Source organism: Urocampus carinirostris, chromosome 7 (genome assembly GCF_059441175.1).
Source record: "Urocampus carinirostris isolate Australia breed hairy pipefish chromosome 7, RoL_Ucar_1.0, whole genome shotgun sequence".
Classification (NCBI taxonomy): Eukaryota; Metazoa; Chordata; class Actinopteri; order Syngnathiformes; family Syngnathidae; genus Urocampus; species Urocampus carinirostris.
Genome location: NC_142355.1, coordinates 11,576,737 through 11,595,254, shown reverse-complemented (window position 1 = coordinate 11,595,254; position 18,518 = coordinate 11,576,737). Strand labels below are relative to the sequence as shown.

At 42.7% G+C, this 18,518-nt stretch overlaps 1 protein-coding gene across 2 annotated transcripts; it reads left to right on the top strand.

The window, feature by feature from the left end:
• The first annotated feature begins 2,167 nt into the window (after positions 1 to 2,167).
• On the top strand, positions 2,168 to 18,354 carry has3 (hyaluronan synthase 3). Of its 2 annotated transcripts, XM_088339231.1 has the most exons (5): positions 2,168 to 2,339; positions 13,233 to 13,326; positions 13,399 to 13,946; positions 16,242 to 16,343; positions 17,061 to 18,354. In XM_088339231.1, the coding sequence occupies exons 2-5, from the start codon at positions 13,233 to 13,235 to the stop codon at positions 17,988 to 17,990; spliced, it is 1,674 nt and encodes a 557-aa protein (XP_088195357.1). In that variant the 5' UTR covers positions 2,168 to 2,339; the 3' UTR covers positions 17,991 to 18,354. The 2 variants fall into 2 exon arrangements, with proteins under 2 accessions (XP_088195357.1, XP_088195356.1); XM_088339230.1 differs by lacking the exon at positions 2,168 to 2,339 and having other exon boundaries at positions 13,221 to 13,326.
• Positions 18,355 to 18,518: the final 164 nt, after the last annotated feature.

Sequence of the window (18,518 nt, the reverse complement as noted above, 5' to 3'; positions counted from 1 at the left end):
GGTGACGCAGATGAAGAACTAGGAGAAGAACAAGAATGATCATTTCCAATCTTCAAGCTCTTCAAAGAGAGAAAGAAGGAAGGTGACGCAATCTTCTCGACTTTCCAGTGGGCCACTAGGATGAAGAACTAGGAGAAGAAGGAGCCTGATCATTTCCAATCTTCAAGCTTACCATCAGAGAAAAGGGGAGGGTGATGAAGAACTAGGAGAAGAATAAGAATGATCATTTCCAATCTTCAAGCTTTTTAAAGAGAGAAAGAAGGAAGGTGACGCAATCTTCTCGACTTTCCAGTGGGCCACTAGGATGAAGAACTAGGAGAAGAAGGAGCCTGATCATTTCCAATCTTCAAGCTTACCATCAGAGAAAAGGGGAGGGTGATGAAGAACTAGGAGAAGAATAAGAATGATCATTTCCAATCTTCAAGCTCTTTAAAGAGAGAAAGAAGGAAGGTGACGCAGATGAAGAACTAGGAGAAGAACAAGAATGATCATTTCCAATCTTCAAGCTCTTCAAAGAGAGAAAGAAGGAAGGTGACGCAATCTTCTCGACTTTCCAGTGGGCCACTAGGATGAAGAACTAGGAGAAGAAGGAGCCTGATCATTTCCAATCTTCAAGCTTACCATCAGAGAAAAGGGGAGGGTGATGAAGAACTAGGAGAAGAATAAGAATGATCATTTCCAATCTTCAAGCTTTTTAAAGAGAGAAAGAAGGAAGGTGACGCAATCTTCTCGACTTTCCAGTGGGCCACTAGGATGAAGAACTAGGAGAAGAAGGAGCCTGATCATTTCCAATCTTCAAGCTTACCATCAGAGAAAAGGGGAGGGTGATGAAGAACTAGGAGAAGAATAAGAATGATCATTTCCAATCTTCAAGCTCTTTAAAGAGAGAAAGAAGGAAGGTGACGCAGATGAAGAACTAGGAGAAGAACAAGACTGATCATTTCCAATCTTCAAGCTCACCATCAAAGAAAGGGGGAGGGAGATGAAGAACTAGGAGAAGAACAAGACTGATCATTTCCAATCTTCAAGCTCACCATCAGAGAAAAGGGGGAGGGAGATGAAGAACTAGGAAAAGAACAAGAATGATCATTTCCAATCTTCAAGCTCTTTAAAGAGAGAAAGAAGGAAGGTGACGCAATCTTCTCGACTTTCCAGTGGGCCACTAGGATGAAGAACTAGGAGAAGAAGGAGCCTGATCATTTCCAATCTTCAAGCTTACCATCAGAGAAAAGGGGAGGGTGATGAAGAACTAGGAGAAGAATAAGAATGATCATTTCCAATCTTCAAGCTCTTTAAAGAGAGAAAGAAGGAAGGTGACGCAGATGAAGAACTAGGAGAAGAACAAGACTGATCATTTCCAATCTTCAAGCTCACCATCAAAGAAAGGGGGAGGGAGATGAAGAACTAGGAGAAGAACAAGACTGATCATTTCCAATCTTCAAGCTCACCATCAGAGAAAAGGGGGAGGGAGATGAAGAGCTAGGAAAAGAACAAGAATGATCATTTCCAATCTTCAAGCTCTTTAAAGAGAGAAAGAAGGAAGGTGACGCAATCTTCTCGACTTTCCAGTGGGCCACTAGGATGAAGAACTAGGAGAAGAAGGAGCCTGATCATTTCCAATCTTCAAGCTTACCATCAGAGAAAAGGGGAGGGTGATGAAGAACTAGGAGAAGAATAAGAATGATCATTTCCAATCTTCAAGCTCTTTAAAGAGAGAAAGAAGGAAGGTGACGCAGATGAAGAACTAGGAGAAGAACAGGACTGATCATTTCCAATCTTCAAGCTCACCATCATAGAAAGGGGGAGGGAGATGAAGATCTAGAAGAAGAACAAGACTGATCATTTCCAATCTTCAAGCTCACCATCAGAGAAAGCGGGAGGCAGATGAAGAACTAGGAGAAGAACAAGACTGATCATTTCCAATCTTCAAGCCCACCATCAGAGAAAGGGGGAGAGAGATGAAGATCTAGGAGAAGAAAAAGACTGATCATTTCCAATCTTCAAGCTCACCATCAGAGAAAGCGGGACGGAGATGAAGAACTAGGAGAAGAACAGGACTGATCATTTCCAATCTTTAACAGCTTCATCAGAGAGAGAAAGGGGGAGGGAGATGGTCACTAGGGGTGTTTGGGGGGTTGTCTCACAGAAGTGGTCTAGGCTGCCGGCTTTATTTTGGGGAATGAAGCGAGCGTGGAGGAATAAAGATGTAGTGTGAGCTGAAGGAAGGAGGGGGAGCGAACAAGGAGAGCGCTGTGCTCAAAGGTAGGAGAGGACGTCCCAGCTGGACGCAAGGATAAGGAGGACAGGACAAAGACGCTCGGGTCCGCCGGAGCAGCAAGGTAAGGAAGTCATTCCGTTTCCTACTTTCAGCTTGCAGGAGTCTGTCCTTGTCATGTAAATTGATTCCCAGGAGAATTAAAAAAAAATAAATCCAGCCCTTTTCTCTTCTTGGACTCTTAAAGCAGTAATTAGGTGCGTTTACTTGTGAGCATTGATTGTGAAGGGCGGTGAATGAGAGTATTCATCCGTGAGCAAACGTCTTCTGAGGGACAGACACTAAATGGAAAAGTTTTTTAAAAGACGTATTAGTTGCGTTCAAAAACGTGGGACAAAGAGCTGTGTGTGTTGGTGTGAGTGAGGAATGGAACCAGTTTTTTTTTTCCATCATCCATTTGTATAAATACACAACTCATTTTTCGATTTATTTATTCGTGTATAACCAGGGTTGGGTAGGGTTACTTTAACTGGATTACTTTCGATTACTTTTGGATTACTCCAATACCGAATATGCTAATAAAAGACAAAAGAAACTAAATATGAATAAAATGATGACTCACAACACGTGGTAAGCTTTCTCTCCTGGCTTCTATCTCTTTGATCTCCGGCAAAACGAACATCAAATGCGTCAGAAACAAAATGAAAATAAATCCAAACAGCTTGCCAACATCAAAATTTAGTCATTTTATTCATATTTAGTTCGAGGCACCTGGCTTTGGCCACATCCAGTTGACATATTTCAACCTGCAGCGTGTTTTTCTCTTGCGCTTCTCCGAGTGTTGTCCCGCAGGCCGGATTCAATCCCTAAGCGGGCCTGATCTGGCCCGCCGGCCGCCTGTTTGACACCTTTGAGGTTCTAGGGTTCTGCTCTTTCACCACCGTGACCCGAGTTTGATTCCCGTTGCATCCAATGTGTTGCCAGCATATGTTTTTGAATGATTAATCATCGCACAAAACATTACGTTTAACATGAACCCAAACTATGAATTATTTTAGCCAAAACAAAAGTGCTTTATTTATAAACAAATACAAGACTTTTTTCTGTGTTTTTGATTGACTATCGTGGTTTTAGTGAGAAATATATGGACAGGTGTTCTATTTTGATTTATTGTGAATACCCAAATGTATGTAGATATGACCAATAATGATAAAACGACATTGTGTATTATCTAGCGCCTCCTAGTGGTAAAAATAAACCATCATTCATCTATTTAGATACTCATAGGTTGAGAAATGTGTATTTATTTTACATGACTCGAGGCTCAACTAAAGGGGGCTGACATAATTGTCCGGCATCTTGATGCGACTAGTACACCAAAACATTGTGAAATGCTTGGCAAGAAAATAAGGAAAACGGTGCAGTTTGGTCACTTTGAGTCTCCGTAGTTTGTATTCATCCATGTGCTTTTTAGCACTAGTATTTAGAGGTCAAATATTTCACTGTATTGCACCAAAATAACACCAAATTTGAGTATTCGAAGGACAGAACTAGGAGAGTACAAGAGTGATCACCCCCGATCTTCAAGCACAGGTGTCCTTTTGACACTCACATCTGGTTTAAAGGGACCGTGACTATTATTTAAACACTAGGTGTCGCTGTTGCAGTGGTCATTTTACCTCTGAAAAGTGATGGGTCCCAGGGACTCGCATGCTCAAAAATCTATGGGTCCCAACAGAGATCTATGGGTCCCCAAAATTTAGTGTGCTCCATGCCCTTACAAACTGTCGTATTTTCCCTTACAAAATAATCTTGAACCATTTTTTTTTCAAACGTGTTTATTTATGTAATTTAACATGTTATATTGTACATGCGTTTCCTTATATCATCTCATCTCATCTCATCAGCTGTACCGCTTATCCTCATTAGGGTCGCGGGGGGGCTGGAGCCCATCCCAGCCATCTCCGGGCAGTGGGCAGGGGACACCCTGAACTGGTTGCCAGCCAATCACAGGGCACACGGGGACAGACAACACACTCGCTCATTCACACATTGACACATTTTCTTATTCAAATTATGAATTTATTTTCTGCATTAGATTTTTGTTGGTAATATACTGATTAAAAGGGATCACCACAAACCTGTCTTTTTTTATTTTCTCCTTTTATACTTCTTTTTTTCTTAACTTCTTTATACAACATAAATATTCGTAATATAATGCATCAAAGCGAGTGAGCCGTTTGAGAGCCGGCTCTTTAATAAGTTGAGCCGAAAAAGCCGGTTCTCTAAAAAGAGACGGACTTTCACTCCACAACTCGAACTGGAGATCGGCGTGCAGACGAAAACTCGAACCGCGAGACCAAAACAACAATGGCGGGTCAGCCTGATGAAAAGTTTGGAGTGCGGTAAATCTTTGTTAAAAAATGATAATGACAATTTCGTGAAAAAAAAGTTGCGTCCCGGGGACGCACATTGATTTGACACGATGCGTCCCCAGCAAAAATGATGCGTCTAGGACGCAGGGACGCGGGCAAACGAGAACACTGCTGTTGTGTAGTGCAACTGAAAACAAGTGCTAAGAAGCACAAAGGAGAATCCAAACTAAGGAAATTCAAAGAGACCAAATTGTAACATTTTACTTCTCATTTTTTTGACCTGCCTTTCTCAAGATTTTTTTTTTCGGGGAACCAAAAGCAGCCAGACGGCTGAAAATTAAGTCATTTCCCTTTAAGCGAGGCTCATGATATGCAAATTCAATACAGCAATCCTGACCTACGAGTATTTAAAAAAGAAAATACACGTTCAATGTTCCTTGTAATTTTCCACGGGTCTGAGCGTTCACACAAAGTCGGTGAGCAGCGCTTGAAACAACAGTGAGCAACCATAATCCCAAGTGTGGCAAGATAATTCATTATCAAACATGTCCAAAACTTGACATCAAGTTACAGTTTCCGGCAATGCAAAAATGATTTTTCTCTTTTGAATGAATTGACTCGTGCAAAGGTTGTACGGCCTATGTCGTTTGTTCTTACAATTCTTTCACAGGATATCCATTTCTTTTTATTTCCTGATATATTTTGTCGCATAATATTAACATTTTTGAGGGCTTATTTAGTCGGTTGCAAGAAACAGAACTGTACTTAATCACATTTTTTAGTGGAAGTACAATGTTGGCATCAAGATTCACTTCATATAATTGGAAATTATTTGAACGCAACACAACACACTTTTTCTTCTTTTTCCCTGTTTTTTTTCTATTTTTTTTAAATTCCTGTAAAAAAAATCTCATTGTGTTTATTTTTTTCAGAGCTGTTACTTTTTTCTTTTCGTTCTCGTTTTACCTTTTTCCTACATTTCTTTCTTTTCTTTTTTTCTGGCTTTTTTCTACATTTTTCTTTTTTTCTCTCTTACTTTTGTTTCTTTTTTCCCAGCTTTTCACTACTTTTTCCTTTTGGTATTTTTTTCTTTTTTGTTCTATTCCCCCCTTCCTTTAAGTCATTTTGTGCATAATTTTACTTAATATTTGGTCATGTTGGGATTAAAGAAGCAAAAACAACCCGAAGAGCCGTTTAGGACCCGAAAGAGCCGGTTCCTTTTAGTGAGCCGAGCCGTAGAAGCCGGTTCCCCGACAAACTCTACTAACTGCACTCAACTTCGTTCTCCTTCGACTCGACTTCAAAATACGGCATTTAGGACACAACGTCAGGGGAACCCGTGTATTTTTACCTTCATGCACTGTAACTTTAACTTGAGTCGCTTCTTAATTAGTAATTTTGAGCCCCCATTTTTGTGCGCTGGCTAGATTTTCTTGTGCGCTGAGAATGTGCGAGCAGTGCGCAATTGCGCACGCGCGCAGCTTAGAGGGAACACTGTCCATAACTCATCATCACCCCCTCTCGCCATCACATCACCCCTGTCCTTCAGCAACTCCTCTGGCTCCCACTCTAGCCATTCATAACCTTGCCCCTCCCTACCTCTCCGACCTCCTCCACATTGCCACGCTATCCCGCACCCTCAGATCATCTTCCTCCCTCCATCTCACTATACTCCATGGGGAGCAGAGCTTTCAGCCGCTCTGTCCCCCAGCTCTGGAACTCATTGTTGCCTAACCTCCGAAATTCTGCGACCCTCTCCACCTTCAAATCTCACCTACTTTTTAGTTTATTCGTTGTAAATATATTATAAAATGTTGAAACAATTTGGTTCCACTTCCATAATGCTTTTGCTACGCACTGTAAATCCCAACTATTTGTACATAAATGTTTGCATGGGCTTCCTACAGCTGAACACGATGATATAAATATCCTTCTGGTGGGGACATTTGACATCGGGGGAAGTAGAAGCAATGAAAGGAGGTAATTGTATCTTCATGTACTCCCTTTTCTGCCGCCACACCCCGGTTGACCTTTAATTAGACTTATAAAATGTGTACTCGACAAGTGTTACAGGATATTATAATAATAATTTTGTGATAAACATGAAATAAAATCTATATTACACATTTTTTCCAGAACAGAATAGAATAGAATAGAATATACCTTTATTGTCATTGTTACAAAATGGGTTAACATATTGTGACGACAAAATTGGGCATGACACTCCAGTTTCCCACATTCACAGTGAGGATAAAGAAACCAAGAAGATAAAGGAACAGAGAAGATAAGGTTATAAAACAAGAAGGATAAGGCTATCGTTATAATTTACACAATATTTACACAAGAAATGTCGGCATGTAGGATGTTACATACAGTTGGTATCGTAAGGGTTGTGCAATCTTACGTTTGGTGCAAAAGTCTTCATAGTGCAAAAAAAAAATAGTCCACATCGTGCAAGGTGAGCAGTAAACATAGTGCAGTCAACATGTGCAAGAACATAGAACATAGACATGAGTACCATTTTACATTCGTGTGAGCTAGTGTTTTTGCAAGTTTTTCAGTTTTTTTTTGTGCGGTGTCTGTTTTGAGCAGTAAACAAACATAGTGCAGAAGAGAGCACCTTTGTGTTGGCTGCCATTTTGGAAGCTCTTTGCATTGCTGTGCATCACAACTTTAAAAAAAAAAAAAAAAAAGCACATTGTACTCCTGTAACAGAGATATCTAAATGCTGGTCTATGGGACATCTGAGATGGAGGAAAATGATAAATGCATTCATGAAGCGTTTTATTTATAGGATTCAATTGCAATAGATGCAAAAAAAGCCAAATTGGCATCTCACCAACAAACAGCAGGCTTCAAACCTGCAACCCTTCACTTCCCAAGCCGAAACCACACAAGAGAGTATTTAATAAATACTCTGTTTATTTCATCTTGAAATTTAATGAGCTCTCGGAATGTTCGCGGCCAAATGAGGAGTGAAACGCCTTGGCAGTCTGAATAGAAAACACAACAAATGACTGTGATCTATTACCGCTATGTCAGTTGAGATTTTAGCGTTCATACTTTTAGTTACTTGTGCGATATGAGTGGAACCAATTGGAACTTCAACAAACAACAAATCTCTCACGCAGAGCCTCAATACGATACTGTCATGATTACTAACTCGGATAACCTGGAGCAATCATGTGGGTGCCTTCTGATTGGCTGGCACTTCGCTCTTAAGCACGCTGCGCCCAGACCTCCTCGTCAGAGTGTACTTTGGTAACTCTGTGTGACTCTCCTGATTTCCCGTTCGTCAAAGAACTCTGCTTACCTGTTTCTGCCTGCCTCCGATCCAACCTGTTTCTGTCCCCCGCTTCGATCTCCTCTCCAGCCCCGGTAAACTCGACCTGCCTGACTTCCGCACTCCGATTGGCCACTTGATCCGAAGCTATCTCTCCGGCTCCGCTGCTGACGTCTGACCGCCATCACGTCTCCCGCGAGCCCTGAACGCTTCCTTAAATAAAGAACTGAAACGAATGCTCTGGGGTTTCCTGGTCTGTTCTGGTCTCCTGATAGATACGTAAAAAAGTCCAAGTCCATGTATAGTACTACTGAACTGTATATCGCATATACAGTGGAACCTCGCTAGTTCGCGGTTCCACTTTCGCGGGTTCAGAGATTCGCGGGTCTAAAAAATATTCAAAAATTAAAAATATCAAAAAATATTAGAAAATTAATAATAATGAAAAATATATAATCAAAATGAGAAATTACATTATTTGACAAAATTTGAAAACAAAATATTCAATTAGAATTAGTAATTGCATCATTTTACAAAATTTTAAAACACTAATTATGTTAGCTAATTGTTGTTGTAGTGTTTTGCTTGTTTTTGAAAGCTGATAACGATAATTGGTTGTTCGTAAGTAAATTGTTCGGTAGAACGGTGTTCTAGAACCTTAATTGTTATTGTAAACAGACGAAATATTTTACTTTTTTTGTTATAACATGAATTTCACTCTCTCTCTCTCTACCCGTATTCTATATGGTGTACTGTATACAGGGGGGGTATACTGTATACCTGTATAGGTTTTTTTAAGCATTTTTGAAGGGCCGCCGCCACTTCGTGGATTTTCAGTTTTTGCGGGTGGTCTCGGTCCCCATTAACCGCGATAACCGAGACTTCACTGTAATTGAAGCAATTCAACCCATCCATTTTGGGTTTATATGTCAGGAAACGGACCGGGAAGCAGGAAGTCGGAACTCATATGCGTAGACGATCTGTCACTTTAATTAGGAAATAAAAGCTGTCCAACACACAAATGGACCAAAAACAAAACAAAACAGGTTCAAAAGCAATCAAAATTCCAAACTAGGCATTACACAGATCAAACGGGCATGAACAGGGTTTCAACGAGGGTTAAACAATGGTCCCAAAAGGAGCGTTTAAGCACTCCAAAAGCAATCAGTACAATGCGTCTCAGCCGGTGTCAAGGGGCGGGCCAGCTGGGCGCCATGACATCCGTGCAGGACATGACATTATATTCACCTGGGACATCGACAAAGCACGATTTTGTCATGGTTTCAGGGATCAATGTTGGAAAATTACTCATTCATAAATCTATTACTACGACTTCTACTACCACCACTTACATACCTGCCATCACTACTGCTTTACACCTTAGTCAACCACTTTATTATCATTGTGTTAACGAAATTACTGTGTTTTACGTGTCCTGTGTATGCTCGTGGTTTAGTGTGTTGATAGCTCTGGGGAAGAATCTATATCTCAGTCAGTTCGGGCCGTAAGGAACCTGAACTGTCTGGACGTTGGCTTTGGTCCACAAGTTCAAAAAGCAGTTGCTGGGGTGGGAGGAGTCCTTCTGAATGTGTTAAGCTCTGCTGAGGTAGTGAGAGCTGGCCATGTCCTACAAGCTGGGCATGGGACAGCCAGTGATCTTTGGGGCTGTGTTTATAATCCTCAATAGGGCTAGCCTGTCCACTGAAGAGCATCCTGCGTACCACGCTGTGATGCAGTACCAGCAACTTCTTCTTTAGGTTGTTGCTCCGAAGCACATACAGGACGTGAAGTCGCTACTGGGGCTTCTTTATCACCGCCGCAGTTTTGGCCGACCAGGAGAGGTCCTCGGAGATCCGCAAACCCAGGAACTGAATAGAGTGGACCCTTCCGTTGACCTGAAGCGGGGCTAGTTCTGCTCTGCCCTTACTGAAGTCCATGATGATGCTAGTCAAGGGATGGTTCGGGGTGCAGTCAGATGTATTGAGAGCAGTGTTCCCTCTAAGCAATTGCGCACTGCTCGCACATTCTAAGCGCACAAGAAAATCTAGCCAGCGCACAAAAATGAGGGCTCAAAATTACTAATTAAGAAGCGACTTAAGTTAAAGTTACATGAAGGTAAAAAATACACGGGTTCCACTGACGTTGTGTCCTAAATGCCGTATTTTGAAGTCAAGTCGAAGTAGAACGAAGTTGAGTAAAGTTAGTAGAGTTTGTCGAGAACCGGCTTCTACGGCTCGGCTCACTAAAAGGAACAGGCTCTTTCGGGTCTTAAACGGCTCTTCAGTTTGTTTTTGCTTCTTTAATCCCAACATGACCAAATATTATGTAAAATTGTGCACAAAATGACTTAAAGGAAGGGGGGAATAGAACAAAAAATAAAAAAATTCCAAAATGAAAAAGTACTGAAAAGCTGGGAAAAAAAGAAACAAAAGGAAGAGAAAAAAGAAGGAAAAATTTAGAAAAAAGCCAGGAAAAAAAAGAAAAGAAAGAAATGTGGGAAAAAAAGTAAATACAGAACAAAAAGAAAAAGTAACAGCTCGGAAAAAATAAAAGCAATGAGATTTTTTTAAAGGAATTAAAAAAAAAAGTAAAAAAAAAACACGGAAAAAAGAGGAAAACGTTTGTGTTGCATTCAAATAATTTCCAATTATATCAAGCAAATCTTGTTGCCAACTCTGTACTTCCACTAAAAAATGTGATTAGGCACAATTATGTATCTTACAACCGACTAAATAAGCCCCCAAAAATGTTAATATTATGCGACAAAATATATCAGGAAATAAAAAGAAATGGATATCTTGTGAAAGAATTGTAAGGCCGTACAACCTTTGCAATAGTACATGAGTCAATTCATTCAAAAGAGAAAAATAATTTTGCATTGCCGGAAACTCAGCAAAATGTAAGTTGATGTCAAGTTTTGGACATGTTTGATAATGAATTATCTTGCCACACTTGGGATTATGGTTGCTCACTGTTGTTTCAAGCGTTGCTCACCGACTTTGTGTGAACGCTCAGACACGTGGAAAATTACAGGGAACATTGGTTGAGAGTGAAGAGAAGATGACTCGATACACACCTTTGTGGAGAACCAGTGATTTCTAATCTTGACAGATTGTGAACAATCTATTAGGAAGCCATTTATCCACTGAGAGATTGATGTGGAGCAGACCAGATGCAGCAGTTTTTGCACCAGGATCACTAGGATAATGTTTTTAAGGCTGAAATGAAGTCGAAGATGAGAAGCCACATTTAGCGCCCTCTGTGCTCTAGGCGGCTAGGTGTAGAGTGGAGTGCTATGGTGATGGTGTCCTCTGTTGATCTATTTGCCATGGTAGGCAAACTGGTCGGGGGCCAGAGAGTGTGGCACACATGCCCTCATTTTGCCCCTTATGAAATTAAAACCCAACGCTTATTGAATTTAAAAAGCAACAAAAAATCTTGATTCAAGACTGGTATTAGAGTCTACAGCAGCTTATTATGAAGTGAGTCAAAGTGTTTGTGCCTGGATAAACTGCTCCAACTGTCATGACCGGTACAAGCAGGGGACCCAAATGCGTAACGTTTCACACAACGGTTTATTAAGGGATCAGGGAAGTCAGGGCGAGAGGAAAAAGACAGCAATCTGGTGCTCGCTGGCCAGTAGGAGAGGAAAGCTCTTGCAAACCAAGTGTGGTTGCAAATCGGAACAAGTCGGGCAGCCGGGACGGGAGACAAAGCATGATATCAGAACAAGTCGGGTAGCTGGCACGAGCGGGAAGCCAGGGATCGGGGATCGATACTGGAAACAGAATCGGGCAGGATACGGGTAGCCGGGACAGGAGAACGGAGCTTGGATCGATACAGGAAACAGAATCAGGCAGGATACGGGTAGCTGGCACAGGAAAACGGAGCTTGGATTGATACAGGAAACAGAATCGGGCAGGATACGGGTAGCCGGGACAGGAGAACGGAGCTTGGATCGGGGAACGATACAGGAAACAGAATCGGGAAGGATACGGGTAGCCGGGACAGGAGAACGTAGTTTGGATTGGGGATGGATACAGGAAAAAGAATCGGGCAGGATAAAGGGAGCCAGGATAGGAGAACGGAGCTCCGAACAGGTCGGGATCAAAACGGGAGCCAGAGCCAAAAGTGCTTGACTTGCATGCGCTGAGGTTCGCAGACGGATTGACCAGGAGTGAACGAGAATGACGTGTTTAAATAGGAGGACTAATTAGGGAACGAGTGGCATCTGGGGCTGAATGAGTGAGCGCAGGTGATGGCAATTGGCAAATCATGACACCAACGATCACATTAGATGACCTATCTGGTAAAATTTTGCCACTTCCAGTTTTAAAATATAGCCCATGTTGTTTATTTTTTCAATATCCTGGAGACGGATTGTGTTTCACGCGTAAAATAGTATGAATGATAACATTGATAATGACATTAATTTGAATAAAAAAGGAAAGAAGAAAAATAATATTTCAAACAATTCGATTTTTGTCACTCGGTTTCCAACTATCACCAGATAAATGCTACTTCACTAACAGTATATTCAAATCAGTTATAATAAAGGGTGGCACTTTGATAGACTGGTTAGTGCTTCCTTCTCACAGTGTTAAGGTTCTGGGTCCAGTTTCATCTCCCTCTGTGCAGAGTTTGCATGTTCTCCCTGCATGTCAGAAATGAGTGAGTATGTAAATGGTTGTCGGTCTCTGTGTGCCCTGTGATTGGCTGATAATAAGTCCTGGGTGTCCCCTTCCCTCTGCCTTATGTCACTTGCAATGGGCTCCAGTACCTGTAATCCTTCAGTACAGGAAATGAATGGATGGATGTTTCAAAATAAGATATTCCTTTTAATCCTAATCACTAGTTCTCCAGGCAGCACGGCGGCGCAGTGGTTAGCGCGTGTGCGGCACAGTTCTAAGGTCTTGGGAACCTCCTGTGTGGGTTCAAATCCAGCTACCGGACTTACTGTGCGGAGTTTGTATGTTCTCCCCGTGCTTGCGTGGGTTTCCTCCGGGCACTCCGGTTTCCTCCCACATTCCAAAGACATGCATTTCAGGTGGATTGGCCGGTCCAAATTGTTCCTAGGTGTGAATGAGCGAGCGAGTTGTCTGTCCCTGTGTGCCCTGGGATTGGCTGGCAACCAGTTCAGGGTGTCCCATGCCCACTGCCTGATGATTGCTGGGATGGGCTCCAGCACCCCGCGGCCCTACTGAGGATAAGCGGTGCAGCTAATGAGATGAGATGAGATGAGACTAGTTATCCAACTACTTAAATTGTTTTAATTTCACCAAATGAAGGCATATTTCCTTATTTCTCATTATTTCTTTACGTTGTTGCCTGTGTAAACCTGACTTTGATGCCTTTTCAGATGACCTCTCGCTGCAAGAATGCGCTGAACATCGTGGTCACCACCCTTTTTGCAGCCGTAGTCCTCTTTACCATCTTACTCGCCTACATCACAGGTTAATTTTTTGTCAATCGGCGTCTTTTCAGGTGCGGAACCTGCTGTTTCACGTTGTTTTCGCGCTATGCAGGTTACCAGTTCATCCAAACCGAACAGCACCACCTTTCCTTCGGCCTTTATGGGGCTTTCCTCTCCCTCCATCTTCTCCTCCAGAGTTATTTTGCCTTTCTGGAACATCGGCGGATGAAGATCCCCACGTGCCCTCAACATCTCCGCCGGTCTGTGGCCCTCTGCATTGCCGCCTACCAGGAAGACCCCGATTATTTGAGGAAATGCCTACGCAGTATCAGAAGGATTTCTTTTCCGGGACTAAAAGTAGTGCTTGTGGTGGATGGGAACAGGCCGGAGGACCGATATATGATGGAAATTTTCCAAGAAGTGATGGGTGGTGCTGACCAGGCGGGAAGTATGGTCTGGAAGGGAAACTACCACAGCGATGGGAGCGGAGGAGGGGGCATCAGAAGGATGGGAGACACAGTCCACATGGAGGAGACGCTCCGAGTGACTCGGCTGGTCAGAGGATGCCGCTATTCCTGCATCATGCAGGAATGGGGAGGGAAAAGGGAAGTCATGTACACAGCCTTCAAAGCGCTCGGAGACACTGTGGATTATGTTCAGGTAAAAACTATTCATCAAGCCGTGGCACTTTTGTGCTGTGAGACTTTGTCTGGCGACTGGCGTATCTAATTTAGTGGTAAGATCAGGCTTAAAAAATCCTGATCCAGGCCTGCAGGTATTACAGCCCAAACCCATTAAATCAATTTGAAGGGAAGGAAACACAAAAGAAAAAAAAAATTTAAAATTTTATTTGTGAGGACTCGATAGGAAGAGGGGTGATTTTGGCCGAATCTAGGGGCTGCACAAGAGGGGCGACAAAATCCATTGCCTGGATTCTCCTCCTCACGACACAAAGAAAAAGAAACAATGCACAATAATGGGTGGATAATTTTTTCTAAAAAAGTTAGCGAAAAAGAGAGAGAGAAGTCCAGCCCCAACCCAAACGTAATGATTGACATTTTAGGCCGAACCCAACTCAAATTTTGGTTCAGTCTTAGGTCGGATTTAAGATTTTACCTCTAATCTAATTGGTACCAATATATAAATATTTTAAAACGTGTTATTTTCCAGTGTTTAGCAGAGTAACTTCATTATACTTTCTCATCAGTTTATCTGTGACATGAAGTCAGAAGTAGAGATGGGAATATCAGTTCTTTTTAGAGAAGCTGACTCTTTAATTGGTATACTACTAATAATAATGTAAGATTATGCACAAAATGGATTTAATACATTTGAAAAAATCAATTATTCTACTAAATTATGATACCATTTATTTTGTCACTCTGCAGTGAACTTTTAACTTATTTAAACTTTTGCACCTTTGTATACTAAGAAACTCTAAGGTCAAGCAACTTGGTCATTTCTTTCTCGTTGCGTTTGACTTGAAGGGATTTTTCCAGCTTTATTTTGAAAATTGTTAGGATTGAAACAAATTATTCTTTAATGCAAACATTAAACAAATTTGCCTCTAGATGTTGCTTGTGCTCCACCATAAATATTTTTTTTCTGAAGGAATCTAGATTTAAATTACATTATTACTTTGAGTTCTTTGAGTTCTGATCTCATCTCATTAGCTACACCGCTTATCCTCAGTAGGGTCGCGGGGGTGCTGGAGCCCATCCCAGCAATCATCGGGCAGTGGGCAGGGGAAACCCTGAACTGGTTGCCAGCCAATCGCAGGGCACACAGGGACAGACAACTCACTCGCTCATTCACACCTAGGGACAATTTGGACCGGCCAATTCACCTGAAATGCATGTTTTTGGAATGTGGGAGGAAACCGGAGTGCCCGGAGGAAACCCACGCAAGCACGGGGAGAACATACAAACTCTGCACAGGAAGTCTGGAGCTGGATTTGAACCCACGCAGGAGGTTTCCAAGACATGAACTGTGCCGCACATGCGCTAACCACTGCCCCGCCATGCTGCCCTTTGAGTTCTGATATGAATTACTAATCCCAAGAACATGGAATCAATGAACCAAGCCGTTTGAAATAGAACACACAATTCATTAACACAGGGAATCAATGATTGAAAAAAGGAGGGGAGAAGCGCCGGAGATTATGGGAGTTCTGAAAGTTACTAGCACAAAAAGAAAGTTTCTGCTATAATGCTAGGCGTTTGGGGGAGATTCCCTTGCACAGAAAAGAAATGCTCATTTCCAAGAACAAGCAAACACCGTATTAAATCTGAAACGGTTCTCCCACTTGTTCCGGATGGTCTCAACGTATAGCCCTCGTGCTGAACTCAAGGTTGCAGTGCAGGCCTGCACGGCCCGCCATGCGGCCGACGTGCGATGAGTCAGTCAGGAAGGGGAAAAGGAGCAGCTCCTCTTTTTATATGGACCATGAACGCTTGACCAGATCATGCCTCTTTGGGCGTGGTCTCAGATATCTGAGACCACCAGGATCGGGTGACGGTGTTTGAAGTTGTTAAACTTGTTGGAATTTGATTTGATTTGATTTCCCGTCTAGCTGCAGAAGCCAACCTTAATACCATTGTACAAGCGCCTTTAACTCTATTGGGATTCAACATAAATGAAAGAAGCACCAAAAAACCAAAATAAACAAATGTTTTCTAACACTCGTTTATGGTTGCATAACAGGATGTAATGACATGTAGTGGTAAAAACTACACGCCGTCCCTTTAACTTTCATACTAGGGCAAGGGCCTCAAACTATTATCTGAGGGCCACAATTTACCCCGGACCTGCAAGATTCAGACCCCTAAATTACACGAAGACATAGCTAAATGCAGAAGCTTAATTTTCTGCTGATGTGGTAAGATTGTATGTTTTGCATTGAAAGATATTTCTCGTTTTGGGGACACTGTGATGTGCTCTTTTGTGTGTATTTAGGTGTGTGACTCAGACACAGTCCTGGACCCAGCCTGTACCCTTGAGATGCTGAAGATCTTTGAGGACGATGCCACAGTAGGGGGAGTTGGAGGAGACGTACAGGTAGTGTTAAGTTCAAAGTTTAATAGATACTCAAAATAAGGAGATTATCATATACAGTATATATACCACAGCCATATCCCCCTAGTGGGAGGTGGCTAGAGTCATTTCTGACTCTTTTTGGGAGATTGATTCGGAAGAGGGGATTCCCAGCCCCCTCACTCAACCCAACTGAGGTGTTGGGAGTCATTAGGTAACCAAACCCCCCAATTCCAACCCCTAATGCTGAACGCCAAGCAGGGAGGCAACGGGTACCAATGTTTAAGTCTTAGGTATGACTCGGCCGAGGCTTGAACCTCCCAGTCTCGGGGAGGGCGCCATACCCCCAAGGCCACCGAGCTGAGGATATTATACATAAATTAATTTTGAACTTGCAAAGAGAACAGGGGAGAGAGCCTCAACTTTAGATAGGAAATTCCAACCTGTTGTAAAATTCCTTTCTTTTTATTAAATCTTCAAGTTTACAAAAACCAGATCACCCCTAAAGGGTGTTGAATCAAAGAACAGCAACATGATTGGCTGATGGTGACAATGACATAATAGTCAAAGCATTGAACAAAAGTGTGCAATAATAGTCAAAATATGGAACTGGCTTTCTATGAAATCTCCTTTGCAAGTGTCCAATATTAAAAACAGAATAAACCCACCAGGTAGCCCATCAGGCTCTCAAATATCTCCGGCAGTGGATGACACCTACTTTCCTGTTTTCTTTCCACTCAGATCCTAAACAAGTACGACTCATGGATCTCCTTCCTCAGCAGTGTGCGCTACTGGATGGCCTTTAACGTCGAGCGCGCCTGCCAGTCTTACTTCGGATGCGTCCAATGTATAAGCGGCCCTCTGGGCATGTACCGGAACTACCTCCTGCAGCGATTCCTGGAAGCTTGGTATCATCAAACCTTCCTGGGTTCCAAGTGCAGCTTCGGCGATGACCGTCACCTCACCAACAGAGTTCTGAGCTTCGGCTACAAGACGAAATACACAGCGCGATCTCAGTGTCGGACTGAAACACCGACCCAGTACCTGCGCTGGCTCAACCAGCAGACGCGCTGGAGTAAGTCCTACTTCCGCGAGTGGCTCTATAACGCTTTGTGGTTCCACAAGCACAGCCTCTGGATGACCTATGAATCGGTAGTCACCGGCTTCTTCCCCTTCTTCTTGGTTGCTACAGTCATCCATCTCTTCTACCGAGGAAGGCTGTGGAATATTTTGCTGTTCCTGTTGACCGTCCAGCTGGTTGGGATGTTGAAAGCCACGTATGCCTGTTTCTTGCGTGGTAGCCTGGTCATGATTTTCATGTCACTCTATTCTCTGCTCTACATGTCAAGCCTACTCCCCTCCAAAATTTTCGCTTTACTCACGATCAACAAAGCAGGGTGGGGAACCTCTGGCCGTAGGAAAATCGTGGTCAACCTTATTGGTGCCATCCCTGTGACTGTGTGGACGCTGGTGCTGCTCGGAGGTGTGGTCTACACGATTTACTGTGAAACTCAGCAGCCGTTGAGTGAGTCGGAAAAAGTCTTGTTGATAGCAGGGACGTTATTGTACGCCTGCTACTGGCTCATTCTACTGGTGCTATACCTCGCGATTGTCGCCAAACGTTGCAACAAGCGAGAAGAACAGTATCACCTGCCGTACGTGGAGGCGTAACACTTCTTCAAGAAGGCTCGAGGGATCCGCAACATGAAGCCCAACTGCTGTATCCTCTCTCCTTCGTAAATTGCAGGATCCAATGCAATCGTACTTGTGCTGCATTGCGGCTAAATCGACAGGGATCCAAAGCCCGTCAAGCAGATCCAGTTAGGAGAAAACTCGGGAGCTGACTGTATCTGTGAAAGAATACACTGCTTCGAGTGATGGGAGCAAAACAGTGTTCCTTTGGACACCAGAGGCTACAGGAAATTGACTTAGTGGTGGTGGTTGTCAATCAAAACACATTCGTTTTGTGCCCTAGGACAGTTAGGCCAAAAATACTACTTTAAAAACGATAATTATAGTATGTATTCCGTTTATTATTCAGTTGGACATGAATTAAGTGAACTGGGTTTGTAAAAAGTGGTCTCTGACATGTAGAAGTTGAATAAGACAGGGTGGACGGATGGATGGATGGATGGATGGATGGATGGATGGATGGATGGATGGTTGGATGGTTGGATGGACGGATGGATAGATGGATGG

Coding starts and splice junctions, on each gene's coding strand:
- has3 (XM_088339230.1), top strand. CDS start 13,221: ATGCCTTTTCAGATGACCTCTCGCTGCAAGAATGCGCTGAACATCGTG. Junction 13,947..16,241: donor ACACTGTGGATTATGTTCAG/GTAAAAACTATT, acceptor GTGTGTATTTAG/GTGTGTGACTCAGACACAGT. Junction 16,344..17,060: donor GAGTTGGAGGAGACGTACAG/GTAGTGTTAAGT, acceptor CTTTCCACTCAG/ATCCTAAACAAGTACGACTC.